Source organism: Cetorhinus maximus, chromosome 16 (assembly GCF_964194155.1).
Source record: "Cetorhinus maximus chromosome 16, sCetMax3.hap1.1, whole genome shotgun sequence".
NCBI classification, from domain to species: domain Eukaryota; kingdom Metazoa; phylum Chordata; class Chondrichthyes; order Lamniformes; family Cetorhinidae; genus Cetorhinus; species Cetorhinus maximus.
In genome coordinates this window covers 89,952,029-89,972,403 of record NC_135894.1, presented here as the reverse complement: position 1 = coordinate 89,972,403, position 20,375 = coordinate 89,952,029, and the positions used below count along the sequence as shown (strand labels likewise).

General features: G+C 43.4%; 1 protein-coding gene across 1 annotated transcript in view; it reads left to right on the top strand.

The window, feature by feature from the left end:
* LOC144691817 (histone H4 transcription factor) overlaps positions 1–13,573 on the top strand; it is a 35,799-nt gene extending 22,226 nt beyond the window's left edge. The window contains exons 9-11 of the mRNA XM_078560329.1: positions 1,962–2,086; positions 5,331–7,280; positions 12,925–13,573. Of these exons, the coding sequence (XP_078416455.1) occupies positions 1,962–2,086; positions 5,331–5,844 (639 nt within the window). The 3' untranslated portion in view covers positions 5,845–7,280; positions 12,925–13,573. The remainder of the gene's footprint in view (positions 1–1,961; positions 2,087–5,330; positions 7,281–12,924) is intronic.
* The last annotated feature ends 6,802 nt before the right edge of the window (positions 13,574–20,375 follow it).

Genomic DNA, 20,375 nt, shown 5'->3' with positions numbered 1-20,375 from the left:
GCAGAGGCAGCCACAAGAGCTGCCGGGTACCAAAATAGGCTGGTTAAAAGGTACACCTCAGTGTTCTGGGACTTCATACCAGTTATAAGAAAAAGAATAAAACAAAAAGCAGCCTGCCATCTCTCACCCCCGACACACTCTCCATGCCCCATCCATGCCAATGCAAGCCTCCTCATTCCCCACTTACCCCCCATGGCCCCTCATACCCTCTTGCCAACCCATGCCCCCAACTCATCCCCATGACCCTTTATAGCCCCTGTATAAATTTCATGCTAACCCATGCCCCCCCCACATCCATCGCCCTTTGCGTTTACACACCCTCGGTGCCCACTCACCCAGTATCCACCAAGGGTGGACCTCCGGAGTCATGGTAGGATGAAATAAAATAAAGTTCCAAGTGTCTGTTGCAAACTGCACTATATTAAAAACAGATTATTCTCAGTGATAACATTTAAATCCCTTCAAGTACTTAATCCTTTATGAAAATATATATTTGTATTTATAGTCCCTCATCAAAGACTCTTTATAAAGACTCTTTATATATAAAAAATCTCTTTATAACCACTTGGAGCTGAGAATCAAACTGTGAACTTACAGGTCCCCCACTGTGATGATAGGTTGTGGAAGCAGTCAAGCAGCAGTAACCCTTTAATGTTAGGCATGTCAACAAACAGTGAAATAGTAAGCACTGATTTTTTTCGGCTGCAGACTGGATTTTTTTCAAAAATTTAAATGGCTAGTGGGTTTAAATGACAACAGCTTGACAGTTCCACAAAGCTTATCCACGTTTTACAGACATTCATGTGTACTCTTAACAATCTCAAAGGGGCACCGGACCTCTCCCAAAGGGGCGCCGGACCCCTCCCAAAGGGGCGCCGGACCCCTCCCAAAGGGGCGCCGGACCCCTCCCAAAGGGGCGCCGGGCCCCTCCCAAAGGGGCGCCGGGCCCCTCCCAAAGGGGCGCCGGGCCCCTCCCAAAGGGGCGCCGGGCCCCTCCCAAAGGGGCGCCGGGCCCCTCCCAAAGGGGCGCCGGGCCCCTCCCAAAGGGGCGCCGGGCCCCTCCCAAAGGGGCGCCGGGCCCCTCCCAAAGGGGCGCCGGGCCCCTCCCAAAGGGGCGCCGGGCCCCTCCCAAAGGGGCGCCGGGCCCCTCCCAAAGGGGCGCCGGGCCCCTCCCAAAGGGGCGCCGGGCCCCTCCCAAAGGGGCGCCGGGCCCCTCCCAAAGGGGCGCCGGGCCCCTCCCAAAGGGGCGCCGGGCCCCTCCCAAAGGGGCGCCGGGCCCCTCCCAAAGGGGCGCCGGGCCTCTTTAAATAACTCCGCCTCAAATTGCCTCAAATGTCTAAAGTCCATGAGTCGTGTTTTGGAAATCCCAGTAATGAAAATTGCTTCTGTTTGAAGCCACCTTCGCTTTTAATGTGCAGCTGTCTCCATGAGCCATGGATGTGCAAAGTACAATCCTCCCCTGTTCCCCCTCCCCAGGCAAAAATGGGAGGAGCCAGGTTCAGGGGCAGGACTTCAGGAATTGGGCCTCCGGTGGCATTTTGACTGAGGTGCGGAGTCCTTCTGGCTTTATTCAGACCTATGACTTTTTATTCTCTGAATCTTAGTGGGTTTCCACGTTGCAGGTCTGTGTGCAATTTTCCTGATACCATGTCACATCTGTGGACAGAATTGTGGGGTCCTTTTCTTTTCGCTGTTTACAAGCAACTGTGCTGTTGATGTTGACGAGTTCAGAACACATGCTATGCAACCACTGGAACATAAATGGAGTATTATATTGACTCTTCCTAGCATGGCTGCCACATTGGAGAAGAATAGCTCCCAGGAGGACAATGACTATTAATGACCATTGTTTATTTAATGGCACTAGGACGGTAAAAGGAATGTTGCTTTTTATTTTCAAAACATTTTGAAGTTAACAATACAATGGGACAATGGGTTACTGATGTGTCTCTCCTATTCAGGGAGAAACAAAGCCTCGATACAAGTGCCACATCTGCGCCAAGTGTTTTTCTTGGGCTTACACTCTAACAATGCACCTACGTAAGATGCACCAGCTGAAGTGGCCTTCTGGGCACGCACGATTCAGGTAGGACAGTATAGTTTGCCCAGAGTCAAAGGGCGTTGACTTATACCGATTATTGCTCATATTGTTTGTTCCAGTGAACTGTATATTGCCTTTAGGTGCAAGGCTAAAATGTTTTGTTTTCCTCTTGTGTCCTCAATGATTCAAGAAAGTTCAAAGGGTGATTTTTAAAAGGCAGTCTGGGTGTGCGTATGTGCATATATAGGTGTATATACATACACAGTGGCTAGGTAGCATCTGAAAGAGAAAAGTTGGTTAAATCTTTGGTTGGGTGTTCTGATGAAGCATCCTGTCTCTGGTTACCACTTTCCCAGTTTGTTTCAGTTTTAACCTAACCCTAAGGCCACCATGTCTTGCTGTTCCACTTCCTACTTCTCAGATCAATTTTACTCTACTTATGATCCTAACATTGGATTGAGCAAACAGCTTACTCCACACATAACATGAACCTGCCTGAGTAGGATTTAAACCTTCCGATTTAGACCCAGGAGAGCTGTCAAGCAAGCCAAGGATTTCAGTGATGTTTCTATGAAAAATGGATGGGGCAAAATTAGTTATACTGCAGGTAGAGAGATCCCACTTAAAATGGAGATGAGGTTTGACCATTCGGACCATTTTAGTTAATCTACCCATTACGAATCTAGTTTTTTTTTGACCAAGTTACATCCAGTAGACACTGAAGCAATAACATTTCCAATGGGGTCAAGGAATGAATCCAATTACCAAAATGAGAAACTGAAATCCTATCATTGTATAAACAACTGTATGAACAGAATGGCATGTGGGAACTATCTAATAACCACAACAGATGCAATGTAAAGTGTGTTCAGATAGTTGGCCAGCCTGTAAACAGCTAAAATAATTTTTCACTGGGCATTGGTAGACATAGTAGGATTTCTATCGCCTTTTTGTTCCAACAAACCGATTAAGCTTTCAGAAGACACATCTTTTATCTATGTAAACTAATCACTAAAGGGGCCCCTTAATCCTATCAGTTACTGACTACCTAAAAATTGGTTGGTTAATAACTTGCCTTGCGGGAAATCACATTGCTAATGCTTAGGACTGTGTATTTAGATGCTGGCTGATACATGTTGGGCAGAATAGAGGGAGCATCACTTCACACCTATCTCATAGAGCTTTACAGCACGGAAAGAGGCCCATTGGCTCGTCGTGTCTACGCTGGTCATCAAGCCCCTATCTACTGTCATCCCATTTTCCAGCACTTGGCCCATACATAGCCTTGTATGCGATGGCATTTCAATACTACTTAGATGTTGTGAGGGTTCCCGCCTCTACCATCCTTTCAGGCAGTAAGTTCCAGATACCCCCCACCTTCTGGGTGAAACAAGTTTCCTTCAAATCCCCTCTAAACTTCCTGCCCCTTACCTTAAATCTATGCCCCATGGTATTGACCCCTCTACTAAGGGGAAAAGTTTCTCTCTATCTACCCTATCTATGACCCTCATAATTTTGTACACCTCAATCAGGTCCCCCCCTCAGCCTTCTCTGCTCTAAAGAAAACGACCCCAGCCTATCTACTCTCTCTTCATAGCTGAAATGCTCCAGCCCAGGCAACATCCTGGTGAATCTCCTCTGCACCCTCTCCAGTACAATCACATCCTTCCTATAGTGTGGCGACCAGAATTGCACACAGTTGTGGCCTAACTAACGTTTTATACAGCTCCAACATAACCTCCCTTCTCTTATATTCAGTGCCTCAACTAATAAAGGCAAGTATCCCATATGCCTTCTTAACCATCTTATCTACCTGTCCTGCTGCCTTCAAGGATCTATGGACATGCATACCAAGGTCCCTCTGACCCTCTGTACTTCCTAGGGTCCTACCATTCATCATGTACTCCCTTGCCTTGATAGCCCTATCAAAATGCATCACCTCACACTTTTGAGGATTAAATTCCATTTGCCACCGTTCTGCCCGTCTGACCAGCCTGTCTATATTGCACTGTAGTCTAAGGCCTTCCTCCTCACTATTTACCACACCACCAATTTCCGTGTCATCTGCGAACTTACTGATCATACCTCCTACATTCATGTCTTGATCATTAATGTACATTACAAACAGCAAGGGACCCAGCACTGAACCCTGCGGTATGCCACTGGAAACAGGCTTCCAGTCACAAAAACAACCTTCGACTGTCACCCGCTGCCTCCTGCCACTAAGCCAATTTTGGATCCAATTTTCCAAATTGATCTGGATCCCATGGGCTCTTACCTTCTTGACCAGTCTCCCATGCAAGACCTTGTCAAAGGTCTTACTGAAGTCCGTGCAGACTACATCAACTGCACTACCCTCATCTACGCACCTAGTCACCTTGAAAAATTCAGTCCAATTTGTTAGACAGGATCTTCCTCCTGACAAAGCCATGCTGTCTACCTTTGATTAATCCTTGCCTCTCCAAGTGGAGGTTAATTCTGCCCCTCAGATTTTTTTTTAGAATTTTTCCCAAATGTTTCCCTACCACTGATGTTAGACTCACTGGCTTATAGTTCCCTGGTTTATCCCTACTACCCTTCTTGAATAATGGTACCACATTAGCTGGCCTCCAATCCTCTGGCACCTGTCCTGTGGCCAGGGGGGGTTTGAAAATTAATGTCAGGCCCCTGCTATCTCCTCCTTTGCCTTCCAAAGCAGCCTGGGATACTCTACTCTGATATACCTGGCCTTCTAGTAAATGCCTGAAATGGAAAGAGTTTGATTCCTCAATTTGAAAAGTCTCATACATGGTTGGCTGGGTGTTGCACTGGTTTAGACAATGACCTTTCACCTCTGCTACCTGGGTTCAGATCCAGATGGGTACAAATTCTTCTACCTTCAAGATTCCATGTGAAAGAGATTGGGCAGCTTCAGTCCAGTTCCGGGTAGACATAGCAGGGCAAGAACTAGGTTCCTTCACTGAATTTCAGATTTCCCGTCTGGGCTTTGTGTTCCGACAGGGTTGAAGAGCATTCGTGCTGTTCAATTTTTGGCACCCAGTAGGCATTCTGAGTGAGCTTTGTCAGTTGAGTGCCATTTTATTCTGTGTTGAATTAAGGTTGCCCAATTCACCAGCAGTGTGACTCTCTGAGCCACTTGGGTTGGATTTGAACCCAGTTCCAGAGGTGACAGGCCTATACCTAGACCACTGCACCACTCAACCACACCCCTCTTCCATTCAAATTAAATATTTTACATCTAATAATGGAAGTGGATCCCATACCCTTCTTTTTTGTTTTAACTGTCTAGATACAAAGAGCACGCAGATGGGTATTTACAACTGCACATGGTTCGCTATGAAACTGTTGAACTGACGCAACAGATCATCAAGGACCTGGAGAAGAGGCGTGGACCCCGGAGGAAGGTGACGGAAGTGTGTCTCCATGCACCAGAATCCCGCCGCAAGAGTCTGTCTGCAAGATCCACCGCTGGCAGAGCAGGCAAGGAGGAGGAGGATTACCTTGTTGCTGCCACACGACTGAGGCGTGCTGGTCAGTGGGAAACCACCAACCTGCCAGCCAAGCCCTCACCAAAGGCCCTTCAGCCAATGCAGTGTGGCTCTCCAAAGCCCCCTGAAAGGGGTGCGCAGGATGCAGAGATTTCTGGAAATGACTCCCCGGTTTACTCTGTCCTCAGTAATGTAGCCCAGTCAGCACCTGGACCTCCTGCTGCTCCTGAAAGGAATGAAGGCATCTCCTCCCTTGACCCTGTTGAAACGTTGGAGAAAGTAGCACGCGGCCTTGGGATCCAGATAATCGGATAGTCAGGGTTTCCGGTGGTGAATCAGTAAAACCCTGGTCCCTAATTTCTTTAAAGAAAGTTGCCTAAATAAAGCTATTGGGGGGGTTGGAGTTAAAATATAACAGGGTCCTGCTGACTCTACATTATCAGAATTGAGAGGCCACTGTTTCTTGCTGCATGTTCAAGTGCTTTAGAGAACTAACAAATGGATACTGGATCAAATTCTTATTTTTGCCTTCTGCATGTAGTTGCAGTTTGTTCTGTGAAATGTGTTTCCAAGGCAAAGGCAGATGAACGAGGCCACCATTCCTGTACTAGCCAGCTTGGAGGCTGGGCAGCAGGCCTGCGGTCCTCTTCACTGCAAACATGTGAGGCCCCAGCAAACCAGTGGAACCGAAGATAAAATAAATGCAAAGATCTCTGTGATTAGGGGAAATATGCTTAAGATAAGGGGCAGGAGTGGGTGGGGACGGTTTCACCTCTGACCTTGTCCTGTTGTTCCCTTCCTTGTGCTACACACAAGATGGGCTGAGCATGTAGCTAGTGTTGGGGGAAACCGAATTGCTGTTGAATACCAGCTCTATATGTATGGATCTATTTTCCATGAGAATGTTTTATAAACAAAAAAATATAATTCAGAGCCTTCATCCTGTTTGGTCTGGAATAATGAAAAGGTGGTCCCTGACTCTGCCTCTTTCTCTTAACTGTAGACCATTGCCAATGCTGTTCTTGGCAGGAAGGAAGAGCTTGACCTGCGATTGTATTGTTGAGATTCAGGGGATGACAAGATAGGTTCAGATGATATAGGCCTTTCCAGCCTGAAAAGCAGCCAGCAACAACCTGCATTTATGTATCACCTTTTCAATGTAGAAGAGCTCCCCTAGATGCTTCACAGAAGTATAATGAATGCCAAGCCAAAGAAGGAAATATTAGGACCCTATCTTATCATTATAATATCCAGCTGTTTTTTTTTTAAATTGAGTCCAGTGTCTTGGCCATAGACATTCTTCCTATCAACCTGTTCCGTCTGTTCAATTCCTCTTTGTAAAGAAATACTTCCAGGTGTCTGTTCACGATTGCCCTTCCCAAGCCTGAACCATTTTTTCCTACTTTCCTATCATAACATATTGACACAAACTTACTTTATCCCATATAAGTATCCTTATTTCTGTATGGTCCCTCTTTGACATATTACCCTTCTGGCTGCTCAGCCAGTGCTAATGTATGCATGAACTTGTGACTGCTGTGCCGTGCCGCTCAGCAGTATCTTTTTCTCTCTCTCAAAGTTTTATCGAGAAGGCACTGCACAGATGTGACATCAGATCAAGTGTCAGTCTAAGACCTGTTCTCCCGAGCACTGTTTGAAGATTCAGAGGGCTGCCAAATGGCTGAGGGCTCAGCCCCTGGCACTGTTTGATCCCCTAGAGGAAGCTGACTGACTCCAGAGATGACTCAGTGGTGAGTGGGCAGTGTCCTCACTTCTCTTGCAATGATCTTTGCTTTTCCCCAGTGTGTGTGGTGAACGTACCTGTGAAATGATCTCAATTTGACAATCTGCAAACCAGCTTTCCTCCTATGCCCAATCACCGTTTCCTCCTTTGTCGCTAAATACAAATATTACTTTTTAAAGTCTTTTTTAATGCAAGTTTTTAGAAAGATTTTTTGAGGAGTCTCACCTGAGTGTGACTCAGATTTACCTTTAGTTACTCTTCAGTGGGTAAATAAAACTAAAGGGTTTGTTTGGGTTTCTAAGTCTTTATATGTTCCTGTTATTGAGAACTTTCCAACATTTGGAATTAGTTCTAAGCCACTTGGCTGTAACTGATGAGCAGCCTGCACTCTCTGACAGTAATACACTGCTTTGTGCTGTGATGCTTAGACCAGTGCCCCATTTATATCACAGTACTGCCTCCATCTGTGGCACAGAACCATCCCAGCATAAGAGATAAATGGCCTGTGGCTGGCATCAGTGCAACTTTTACTCTTGTTTCACCTCCATACTTCCGCTTCAGCCCGACAATGTGGAAGGTCGTTGTCCATTATCATGAAGTTGCGGCCAAAGCTTTGGAGTCCATCTGCAAATCCATGCTCTTAACTGGTTGGTTCATTAATATCCATCAGTGACAGAAACATGCATCCAAATCCTGTCTGACCTATATGTGTGACTCCAATTCCACACCAATGTCATACATAGATATGATCCAAAGTTTGCAGATGACTGCAGTATCGTTGCCCATACTGCATCAGATTTGCAGGCCACTCTCGATCTCATCAAATCTGCACTGTCGCTGCAGACTCGGCCTGTCCTCTAATGTTGTTAAAACAAAATTCGTATATCAGCCCACACCTGGTCAGCCAAATGTTCCACCTGCCATATATGTTGAAGGAGAAACTGGAATGTGTTTAGCAATTCCCATACCTTGGCAGCTGCCTCTCTAAAGGCTACCATTGATGAGGAGATCCAACACTGGATCAGCTGTGCCAGCTCAGCCTTCTACAAACTATGACAGTGAGTGTTCGACAATAAAAACCTCTACAAGTCAACAAAAGTCCTAGTACACAGGGCAGTCATTGCCCTGTATTCCAGTGAGACTTGGACCGTGACACATATGAATGCTAGAGAAATTCCATAAGTAATGCCTCCACTGCATTCTCCGGGTTCAAGAGGACTGTTAAAACAAACACTAATGTCCTCCTTGAAACCAGTTCCGCTAGCATTCAGGAAAAACTCCTGCAGAATCTAGACACTGTCCAGGTGGCTGAAAAGTATCTCCATAAGGTCCTGTTTTCTCCACTCTCAAATTGGCCAGTGTTCCAGGGGAGAATAAAGAAATGGTGTCAAAGGCACTCTGAAGCTGTCCTTGAAAGTGTAGCTGCATTGCGATTAATGACTGGGAGGAGCTTGCTACCAATTGTTCAAAATAGCGACAGCTTGTCCATCAAGCTGCATGGTGCTTTGAGTCCAAAAGCCTTAATGATGGGGCAAAGTGGAAGCAGAGAAGGAAAGAAAAGGAAGCAAATCCGCACTCTGGAGCCCAGTACCTCGTGGAACGCCCTGCCTCATGTGTCCAAAGATCTGTAAGTTGAGAATCAGCCCATGAAGACCCACGGCAGAAACTCACAAACCTGGGTAAACATCATTCTTGAGTTGAGGGACAGCCAACTTATGTATTTGAATAATATCTTTTCGAAAATTTGGAATGGAGCAGCACCATTGCATTGTGGGATTGCTACAACTGAAGCCCCAGTGAACTTTGATTTCTCTCATTAAATGAGAATTGCCTAGCCAATTCACTTGGGCCCATTGCAGGCTCTACAGTGTTTACCCAACTGCAGTTTTACCCATTTTGGGGCCCCTCCCCTCCACGTTGCCAGAACACATGTAGAGGACAAGGCGTGAGACTTGTGACATCTAGACTGGGCTTATAACGAGTGGCTGAGGCCCCAATCTTTCAATCAGCATAGTGTTACAGACCCCTCAGTAATTGTACCTTCAGTAAGTAAAACAACAAAGTTGACACAAGTGGGCGTTTTCCTCCCACGCATAGTGCCCGGCAGCAACACTTTGTCCCGATAATGCATCAGGTTGTAAAGAAATCCTTATAAACAACTCCTCTTTCATACTGCCAGCAACACAGCTTTAAACATTGGGGGGCAGGTGTCCTTTCCAAGGGAAGTTGCCAAGCTCCCAAAACCTGACAGTGGCTTAGATTGGAAGTGGAATTTTGGGTTCTGTGGCAATTTGTTGAAGCCTTGCTAACATTGCCACACCGTGAGCTAGAAGGAAAATGGTGATGTGGGGTAGGCTAGGTTGGTGGGAGGAACAGAGTTCTGTTTTACCATTCAGTTATTTGGTGTTTGGTTTACATTTTTAAAAATTTAAGATACTGGAAAAGAAAAGCAGGCTATCCAGTTTATAAACTGGACAAAGTGGTAGAGCCATTTCCCACATTTGTTACTTACCTTGGGTCCAGTTTACAACCGAGGTTACACACTGTGCCTTCTGCATTAACTTGTATTAACTGCTGTCTGTAAAAGCCATAAGTAATGAGCCTGTAAAACCTTCCGTCAAATGGAAGTTTTGGAAACTGTGAAATGACATTGAATGTTTATATTTTAACTGAACACCCTGTCAATTGAATAAGTTGTAAACTATGTTGTTACCAGGATTGTGTTAAAGAATTTGTAATGCCAGTTTAATTTCTCTGTACTGTGTCCTCTTGAATTGTGGAAAACTCCCAGTACTGTAAAACTATAGTCTGACATTGTAAACCTGAGCAGTTTATAATGACAGCATGAAATTGCTGGTATTGAAAAGGTTGCCACTGGTGGGATCAGTTTATGATGTTCCAAGCCCTTTGGTAGAACTTTACTGGTTAGTTGGACCTCCCACCATGCATGCGAGAGTTACAAGGTATTTTTGTAATTGTGAATGGGGACATTTGTCTGTATACTTGTCTCATTATGATTTATTACCGTCTTATACCAATTAGTGGGCTCAATCAGTCTGGTGACAGAATTGTTATAAACGTGATTCACTTTGAGCAGACTGAGGTGAATCGGTATTTTTATGAACCTGCTCTTCCTCACAGAGAGCCTCACCCACCAGGAGTATACTCCTACGCAGCCCTGCGAGTGCAGACTTGTTAAGTGCACAACAGATGCTTATTACTGTGCTATTTGTAATAGCTTTTGATTGGGGTTACAGTCTATACTACTTAAAACAAGGTCTCTGTAGCTAGAGACACTTGCTGTTTACAAAAAGTTTTGATAAATTAATGTTTATTTTATTATTAGTGGACCACAATGTTGTTATAACTAACAAGCTTGCTCAGTACTTTCATTTCCACCTGAGTCCCTGCCAGGGCTGTGTAGGAATTTACCAGCTGTGTTTACATTAAGCTCACCACCACATATATTCTCAAGGATATCTAGGGATGAACAATAAATTCCAACTTTGCTAGCAACACCCATAACCCAAGAATGAATTTTTAAAAATACACTCTCTACTCACAGGGTCATTGAAACTATTCAAGGCTGAATTAGATAGATTTTTGATAGGAGGCATGGGTTATGGGGGGCATATAGGAAGGTGGAATTGAAACCACAATCAGATCAGCCATGCTCTTATTGATGGCGGAGCAGGCTTGAAGGGTCAAATGGACTACTCCTGCTCCTAAGTCCTATGTTCCTCACTGGCTCTTTTAAAATGCCAGGACTATTTGTTTAGAGCACATCCTAGCATTTTAAGAGCATTCAGGGTTCATCATTTCAGAAACAAAAGTACTAGTGAATATTTAATAGGAATTATGTGTTCACCCTACCCAATATTGAGGAGCCACGCCTGGTAAAGCAGTAGAATTTTTTAAAAATAGAATTACTCTTTCATTACATTTGCACTGTAAAGGAAATGCTTATGGTGGGGTGTTTATGTTCTAACTCCTCGATGTCAAGTGATAAGCTCACTTTGTAATGTTTTATTCCCTTTCATCTTTGCTTCCTGCCTGAAAGCATTGAGTTTTAATGGGGCCTTGATTACTTGGGAGATGCCCAGCAGTTAAAAAGGTGGTTTACTGCATGTGATAGTAGGACCTTCCACCATTTTTTGCGAGAGTTGGAATATATTTTTGTAATTGTGAATGAATCTCACTCAGGGTCATGTATCTGTCCTTATGAGGGATTCATTTGTTTTTGCTGCCAAATAATGAACTATTGCTAGCTACAGTTCAGCTTTGATGGCACTGCCTGGAGTGTGCAGCCCTAACTAACTGCTCTGTCATGTTACATCTGCATGTCATGGGCTATTTGGAGCAGAGTTATAAAGTAATTTCTGCCATGACTAATCCATTATTTTAATATAGAGTTAGTCTGTAGTTGCACTCCACTGGCCTGTTCCTTGTGGCAGTACATTGTGAGGTGCACGTGCAACACCTGATTTACATTACGGACTGCAAATCTTTGGGAGCGATCTCTGCTTATGTATGATGCTACACTTGTCTGCTGAGGCTATTTTTCATAACATTAGAGAATGTTTATAAAACGCTGATGATATTCAGTGGACCACTTAATAAAAATATTTTTTATTTTTGAATTTCTGCAGTGCCTTACCATGGTTCCCTAAGACGTGCCCTGTCAAGTACTTAGCAAACCATGAATTGCTTACAATGTGGAGTTGCCAGTTATAATGTCATCAGATTGGACAGGCCATTTGCTTATGCACTATTTAAACCCAGCTTCACATCTCCCACAAGTTCTATACTACACAAATATCCAGCCTTTGAGCAGTGTGAAGCTCGGCTTCAGTGTTTGTGGAATCAGTTCTGGGTCACACTCGAGTTAATACTGCCCTCTTAAATGTCAGTTCACGTGTAAACTGCACACAGATGCAAAATTAAAATGGATTCTGATTGCTGATGACTGACCAGTGTGGAGGTTCCTGAAATACCTTGACTTCTAATTGTAATTTTATCCATATTTCCCATATAAATGTTTACAAAGCTTTCTATATTAACAAATTCCACCTTCTGCTCCCATGCCAAATGATTATTTCTGATATTCACCCTAATTTTCCTATTCCCTGCTGATACGACACTTGGATTAACACGGAAAGGAAGACTATCAGTAATATCATAGCCCTGTCATGTACCCACAAGGACAGCATACAGGCTTCAAGTAAAAATGTTTTATATATTTTTAATTATTTCAAAGAATCAGAAATGTTTTAGTATCTTTGTTTCCCATGAGGGTTTTTGCGATGGTGCTTTTAGTGACAGAAGTACACGGTGTTTGTAAATCATATTTTGTGCATATTGCACACATGTATATAGTTGGAAATGTTAAAAGTTTTTGAAGTGGTTAAGATGGAATACTGCATTCTCTCAGTCTCTTTATCCACTGAATCTGCCTCTGCTGCCTCAAGTATTTCAAAATAATCTCCGTGTCCAAAATGCAGGAGAGAAAATTATGGGTGGCAGATGAAAGATCATCTGGTAGCAAAAATGTGTTCAGTTTGCTTTCATGTTCTTCCAGATTTAATCTGCATCAAAATTGAGAATACTGCCTTGCTATAATAACTTCCTATTATCTCATATCTCTTGTGCAGTTCAGCAACTGAATTCGAATAGGAATTGCAAGATGGGGAAAAGACCAAGGTCTGTTTAATTTGCCTTCTATCACCCTGATAGTCACATAGAATGATGATGGAGTTGCTGGCTAATTAATTGTAACAATCAGTTGTTTTCAACACAGCATTGACATATCCTGTGTAATATAATGGGCTTATATTCTAGTGCTGTGTTAAGATTGGTTCCTTTTTAAAGCAAAAAGAACATGCAATATGGAAAAGTCAAACTGATTGATAGGAAGTTTGTAGATGAGTCAGTCTGTTGATCTCTCTGGATTGCTGGAACTAAGGCGAGAGGGAAGATTTCCTGTTTTCTCTTTGAAGTTTGTTCTTTATACACTTCCCTTTTATAACCTGTTACATACAGAGGAGTAAATCTTATCCCTGCCCCCATTATCTTCATATCCCACACTCTTCTGTATTACTTTTAAACTAAAGCAAATTCAACTGAATGTTATCTGAAATGTTACACGAATTTGGATCATAATTAAATCAGCAATTGTACAGGTTGTACATTAACTGAGTTTTTAAATTAATGTACACTGATTTCTTTTTACAAAGTTGCCTATTATAAACTTTGTGCTTCTCATGGTTTTTATATTTCAAATAAAATTGCTTTTTCTCTTGTATTAGTTGCTATCTGATGTATTAAACGTTGTGCATATTGCACTCGCGTCCTATGGCTCACTTTGCAACCACATATTTTCATTTTGCCTGTGGCACACTTTTTCCATCACAGTTAAATTTAATTTTGCTTACCTTTTGGTTTAAGTCCTCCAAGCCTCATTTATCACGTGGGTGACGCTGTTACGGGCATCCCAGCTGTGGCTGCACATCATATCTCCATGTCTCCACCTGACAAGATGGCTTCTGTGACTACCTCCCTTCCCACCCAGACCCAACATGACTGTAGATCCACCCAGATGAAGGCATGTTACCTGCAACCAATTTAAAGTTCAAATTTTGCTTGTGATTTTAAAAACACCCAACAAATTTTAAGCCAGTTACCATTAAGGGTCAGAAATGTGGCTTTTCTCATTCCTGCTGGAGGGGAGATCTCTAAAAGGGTTTCCCTGCCACTAATCATGTGACAGCTGTATTATTTAAAACGGAGCTTTATTTATAATTTAAATAATATATAACTGGCATTTATATAGCATCTTTGTGTGTCAGCTCTGGCTCAACTGGTAGATTATAAGTTCAAGTCCCACTCCAGGATTTGAGCACAAAAATTAAAGCTGACACCCCAGTGCAGTGCTGTGGGCCCCGTCTGCGCTCGGGTTAATGTAAAAGATTCCATAACACTATTTTGAAGCAGATATACATTGGCTGTGAAAGGCACCACAGAAATGCAAGTCTGTCTTCTTTCTTTCACATTCTTTGGTTGTAAAGTGCCCTGGTACAACCTATGAAGTACTTTTGAAGTGTGGTCACTGCTTTAATGTAGAAGACACAGTAACCAATTTATGCAGACCAAGGTGTCTCAAACAGCAGTGTAGTAATGACTAGATAATCTGTTTTAATGGGAAAATAGCTCAATTTTCAAGTTTCCTTTCTTCTGAATCAGGCAAACTGATGTCTAGTTGGCCTCTAATCTAAAGATGTATAGTAAATACACGTTGCAAGCTTAAATGAATGTGTAAATGTATGCACATTGAAATAATGTACAGTGCCTATCCTGTGATGAATCCTGCAATTTTCACCTCATGGGGCTATTTGGAGTTTTAAAGGCACCAGCCCCTTCAATTTAAGCAGCATTTTTTTAAAGGTGAATCTTTTTTCTCCCATAGTGAAGGAAATGACAAGGTTGTCCAGTAACCAATTAATCTTAAAGTAGTCTAGCTCTCTACTCTGCTCGCAGGTATTGTTCAAAAATAGTTTGATTAGCAGAATGGGGTGCTTGCTGACTGTAAGCTTAATTGTTATAGTAACCCCAGTTAGTCTTTCAGGCTTCAAATATGCTCCACTTGTGGGACTGACCCACACAGGCAAATAAAGAATCTGCAGAAAGGCCACACAATTTTCACCATTTCTTGCACAACAGTCCTGGAACAAATTGATGTAAAAAAACCCAACTCGTTCACTAGTGGCCTTTAGGGTACGAAACTTGCAGTCCTTATGTGGTTCAGTCTGAACTCTAGAGACAAATACACATGATTCATTACGGCCCTCTGATGTGGCCCAGCAAGCCCCTGAGTGCTATCAAACGACTACAAAGAATAACTGCAGTGCTTCAAGATGGTCCACCATCATCTCCCCCGGGTAACCAAGAATGGGCAATAAATGCCTGCCAGTGACACCCACATCTAATAAACAATTCAGTGCTCTGGGCCAGATTTTAAGTGATATTGTTAAAGCCAACAGTGAAAGGAAACCTTTATCTCATCGGTTTGAATGCAGAGGTGGAAAGATAGTGATAAAGTTGCTCCTTTTGGGTGGAATTTCTGCTCACCCAATACCAGATGTCTCACAAGCAGCACGGCAAATCAGAGACAGTGGTGGGGGTTGCGTTGGGTGTTGTCAGCGCAAACATAGAACCTGACTGTATTTTTGGATGATGTTGCTAAGGGCCAGCATGTGGATGAAAAATAGGACGAGGCCAAAGATAAATTCTTACAGGACTGCAGAGGTAATGGTGTGGGAGCAGGAATAGAAACCATTGAAGATGAATCTCTGGGTACAACTGGATAAGTGAGTGCAGTACCACCCAGCTGGATGACAGTGGAGAGGCGTTGAGGAGGATGCTGTGGTCAACTGGCTTAAAGACTGCAGACAGGTTGAGGAGAGATCGTTTACCTTTGTCACAATCACAAAGGCTGTCAATTGTGACTTTACTAAGAGCCATTTCAGTGATATGGGCCTCTGATTCGACTGACAGCATTGGGAGCCCACGCCCACCTTAATAGAAAGTTGAAGGCAGAGGCCCCCAGTTAGGAAGCCACCTCCCAGAAGTTGCTGAGCCGGCCTCTCTGCCAGCAGGTGCGGGTTCAGGAGCCCCATTTGGTCCCGACATTGGGATCCTGAAGTACACAGGAAAGTCCTGCCTGTTAACTCTGATACTGCCTGGCCTGCTGAGTGTGTCCAGCATTTTCTGGTTTTATTTTAGTAAATTAATTAGTAAATTGCCTTCTAAGTGCTGGATAAATGAAAGTTATCAGTTAAATCAACAGTCACAAACAGAATGATAAAATATAAGGCACTGAGTAAGTATGTGGTTTGAATACTTGTTAATAACTGAAAAATGAATGCAGCCTGCAAGTGACTTATGCCGTGGAATTCCAAACAATGTGAGGTTTATTAGCAATAGTTATACATTGACGAATACTATTAGCTGTGGTTGTGATGGTGAAAACTATGCCTAGGCCTGTCATTACCTGAATAAGTGACATCACAACCTAGCTCCACCACCACTTCATTAATATGTAAGTCCCAAAGGACAGGCCAAGATTGAACGTAATAGTCAAAATAAGGCAGGATATCAGGCATGTTCTGTTCAGATAATGGCATTATTTTCACCATCGCAACCACAGTTAATAGTCACATCAATAGTATAACTATTGCTAATAAACCTCACATTGTTTGGAATTCCAAGGCATAAGTCACCTTCAGACTGAGTTCATTTCTAGTTATTAACAAATATTCAAACCACATATTACTCAGTGCCTTATATTTAATCATTTTGATTGTGACTTGATTTAAATGATAGCTTCCAAGGCATTTTAAGGCAGCCATTGACTCTTTAATTCTGCCAAGGTCTTTCTAATTCCTCCTGGCTTTCATTGCTTTTTTTGATGTAACCTAATGGCCGAGAGATCACAAGGAAGGGGGATCGCGGAGGGTCTCGGCCAATTGGGAGCTCTGAAGATCAGGAGGAGGGAAGCAGATCATGGCAGGTTAACTTGAGGCGGCTCTCCTCCTGAGCCACAAGCAGTGCTAAAAAAAAGCACTTTTCGGATAGATCCAGCAATTCTCACTTCCCTTAAGGAGCTGAACCCTGGAAATCCCAGCTCACGATCCATTAAATCCAACCTGATAATAAAAATTGTAGCATGCAGTCTCATTGATACATTACAATTACTGACCCACCTCTCCAGAATGGGTCACTTGTTCAACTACAATGCCACCTCAGTTAGCAAAGAGCAACCTATATTTATATAGCGCCGTTAACTTAATAAAACTTCCTAAGGCATTTCACAGAAGCATTATAAAGTAATATTTGACACTAAGCTACATAAAGCTTGTCGAAGAGGTTGGTTTTAAAGGAGCAAAGAGATGGTGAGGTTTAGAGGGGGGGAATCCCAGAGCTTAGGGTCTTGGCAGCTGAAGGCACGGCCACCAATGGTGAAGAAAGAGGCCAGAATTAGATTAGTGCAGATTTCTTGGAAGGCTGTGAGTCTGGAGAAGATTACAGAAGATTATAGGAAGTGCAAGGCGAGGGAGGTATTTGAAAACAAAGATGAGAATTTTGAAATCGAGGCATTGCTTAACCAGCAGCCAATGCAGGCCAGTGAGTAGAGAGGTGATGGGTGAATGCAACTTGGTGACAGTTGGGACTCAGGCAGTTTTGGATGATCTCAAGTTTACAGAGGGTAGGATGTGGGTGACAAACCAGGTGTGCATTGGAATAGTCAAGGCTAGAGGTAGCAAAGGCATGAATGAGGGTTTCAGCAGTAGGTGAGTTGAAGCAGGGGCACAGTCAGGCAATGATATGGAGGTGGGAATAGGGGGGGTCTTAGTAATGGCACGAATATGTAGTTGGAAGCTCGTCTCAGAGTCAAAAATAACAGCAAGTTCATAAACGTTCTGGCTCAGCCTCAGTTACCAGGAAGAGGGATGGAGTCAGTAGGAATGGAGTTGGTGGCAGTTAAACAGTAAGAGCACTCACAGCCGGTTAGAATCAGTTTTCACATTTTTAGCAATTTAACCCCCTCTTCTCCTGACACTGTCCCACACATCTTGTGCGGGTTAAAATTATCACCCCATATACATGGGTAAAGCATGTGAAAATGTCAACTTTGGAAAACGAACAAATCTTGTTTCTTACATCAGAAATGTGACCACATTTAAATGTATCTCATTGGATGTAAAGCACCTCAGTTGTGAGGGGGGAGCTATATAAGTGCAAGCTTTTTTTCATATTTACTTTTGCTACACTTTTCTGAAAGATGTTTACAATGATAAGAATACAGCACCTTCAATGTAAACCTTTCTGGGGAAACATGCCTAGACATACCTGCATGAATTGCATCATTTAAAATTTGTTGCCTAAACTTCTGTTGGCCTATTATCTAATTAGGAAACAAGAATAAGTCAAATGCTCACTTAAACTAAATGCTCCAGCTACACTTTGACAATATTATCATTGTTCAATTGTGGGAAAACCACAGCCAGAGGGTACTAATATTGGGTGGGAATTGTGGAATAGCTTATATCAAGAACACAAGGAAGCACAATATACTCACTCCTATCTCCTTCCACCAAGACATATAGCACATAACTATACATAGACACTAAGGCAAAGAGGAGGCATTAGGACTGGTAACCAAAGGCCCTGATCCCAGAGGTAGGTTTTAAACAGAGTCTTAAAGGAGAGAGGGAGAGATTGATGGAGAAGAGAAGAGGTTTGTGGAGGCAATTCCAGAGCCCAGAGAGCTGAAAGCCCAACTGCCAATGGTGGAACAAAGAAAGTGAGGGATGCACAAGAGACCAAAGGAGCATGGAGTCTCAAGAGGGTTGTAGGGATGGGGGAAGTTGCAGTGATACAGAGGGGCGAGGCCATGGAATACATAAAAAAACACCTCTAGAGAATTCACTGAGGAGGAAGAAGAATGGATGCCAAGACTTTGTGGGAGGTTAGGCAATGTGACCGAAAGCATAGTTAAAATGGAAGGGCTTTGAGCAGGTTTTTAATGGTTGAGAACGTGGCAGAGAGCTGGAATGTTTCAAAGTGGGACTACCAGACTCCCGGCAACAGTGGAGGGCAGTAGATTGGCAATGAGCAGGATGTCAGAGCTGTAAGGCAGGAGGTGGATGGGACATGGTCACTGTAATGATGAATAGGTTTGAAGAAAATTTTCAACATGAATTCATGTTATTGCAATTGAGCCACTGGGGAGCTCTGCCTCAGTTCAATAGAGTGGACCACAAGAGGAAAGGAGGAATAACCAGTAATCCAACTCCTACCCCTTGTCCAGTGACCCCTGTCAGAAAGTTCATGTGCGACTCGCAGGAATGGGTTTGTCTATGTTGCTACTCCCAGCTATAACGTGCCCTGTTGACAAGACTTACAGAGGGCCAGGTAGGCACAGGACACACATAAGCTATAACCAGTGCATTGAGTCAATGTATACAAGAAAAAACTCGGGGGAGAAACTTAAATGAGAAAGCATGCTAACAGGCTGGTGAAAAGTATCTTCAGGTGTGGCCATGCTTTCCATACACATTCCCCACCTGGATGAACCCTCCCTATAAAATTAACTTGAAGGGATGCAGTTTAAAACTGGTTGTGTTGCTTGCTCTCAAACCTTGATGTGTTTCACAGACTTGCTGAAACTTGCACATACTCCAGAATTACCTTTCCCCTGAAGCCTTTTGGTGTGAAATCTCACTTCATTATGAGAATCAAGTGGAAAATCCAGGCTGGCACACTATTGCAGTACTGAGGGAGTGCTGCACTGACACAGGTGCCATGTTTCGGACTCCATGTTAAACCCGTCTGGCCACTCATATAAACGTAAAAGGCCCCATGACTGTTTTGAAGAAGAGCAGAAGAGATCTCCACATTGTCCTGATAACTATTTATTCTTCAACTAATCACTGAAACAGATTAACTGGCTATTTTCACCTTGCTGTCTGTGGGAGCTTGCTGTGCACAAATTGACTGCCACATTCCCTCCATTACAACAGTGACTACACTTCAAAAGTACTTAATTGGTTAAGTGCTTTGCAACATCTTGAAGTTATGAAAGGTGTTAGGTAAGTCTTTCTTTAATTTGTCTGTTCCCTTCACAGATTCTGTGTGTGTGTTTCTGCTTCACCACTGGATATATGAGGCTCCCTAATTGTTAAGTAAGTCGACCCAGTGAGCAGCTGAGTGGCATAAGCCATGGGAGGCCTTAGGATCAATGCATGGGTTGTTGATCTGTGCTGAACTAGTCCAACCCTAGTCATACCCCTTGTGTAAGGACAGGTAAAGTCAATCAGAGCCTCCCGTTCCTGACTTGTCCAGCAAACCCTTAACTGGAAAATGCCTATGTGTGAGAACAGCAGATGAAGATAACATTGGCCTAAGCTGAACCGCTCCCTACAAGTGAATAGTCCTCCCTTACTTCCAGTTTTTATGGCCACCTACATGAAATGTGGGAGGGCCAATGCCGTAGTGAAAGCAAGCAGGGGAGAAAGGCGGGCAGCAAGTTTCAGAACAAGTTCAC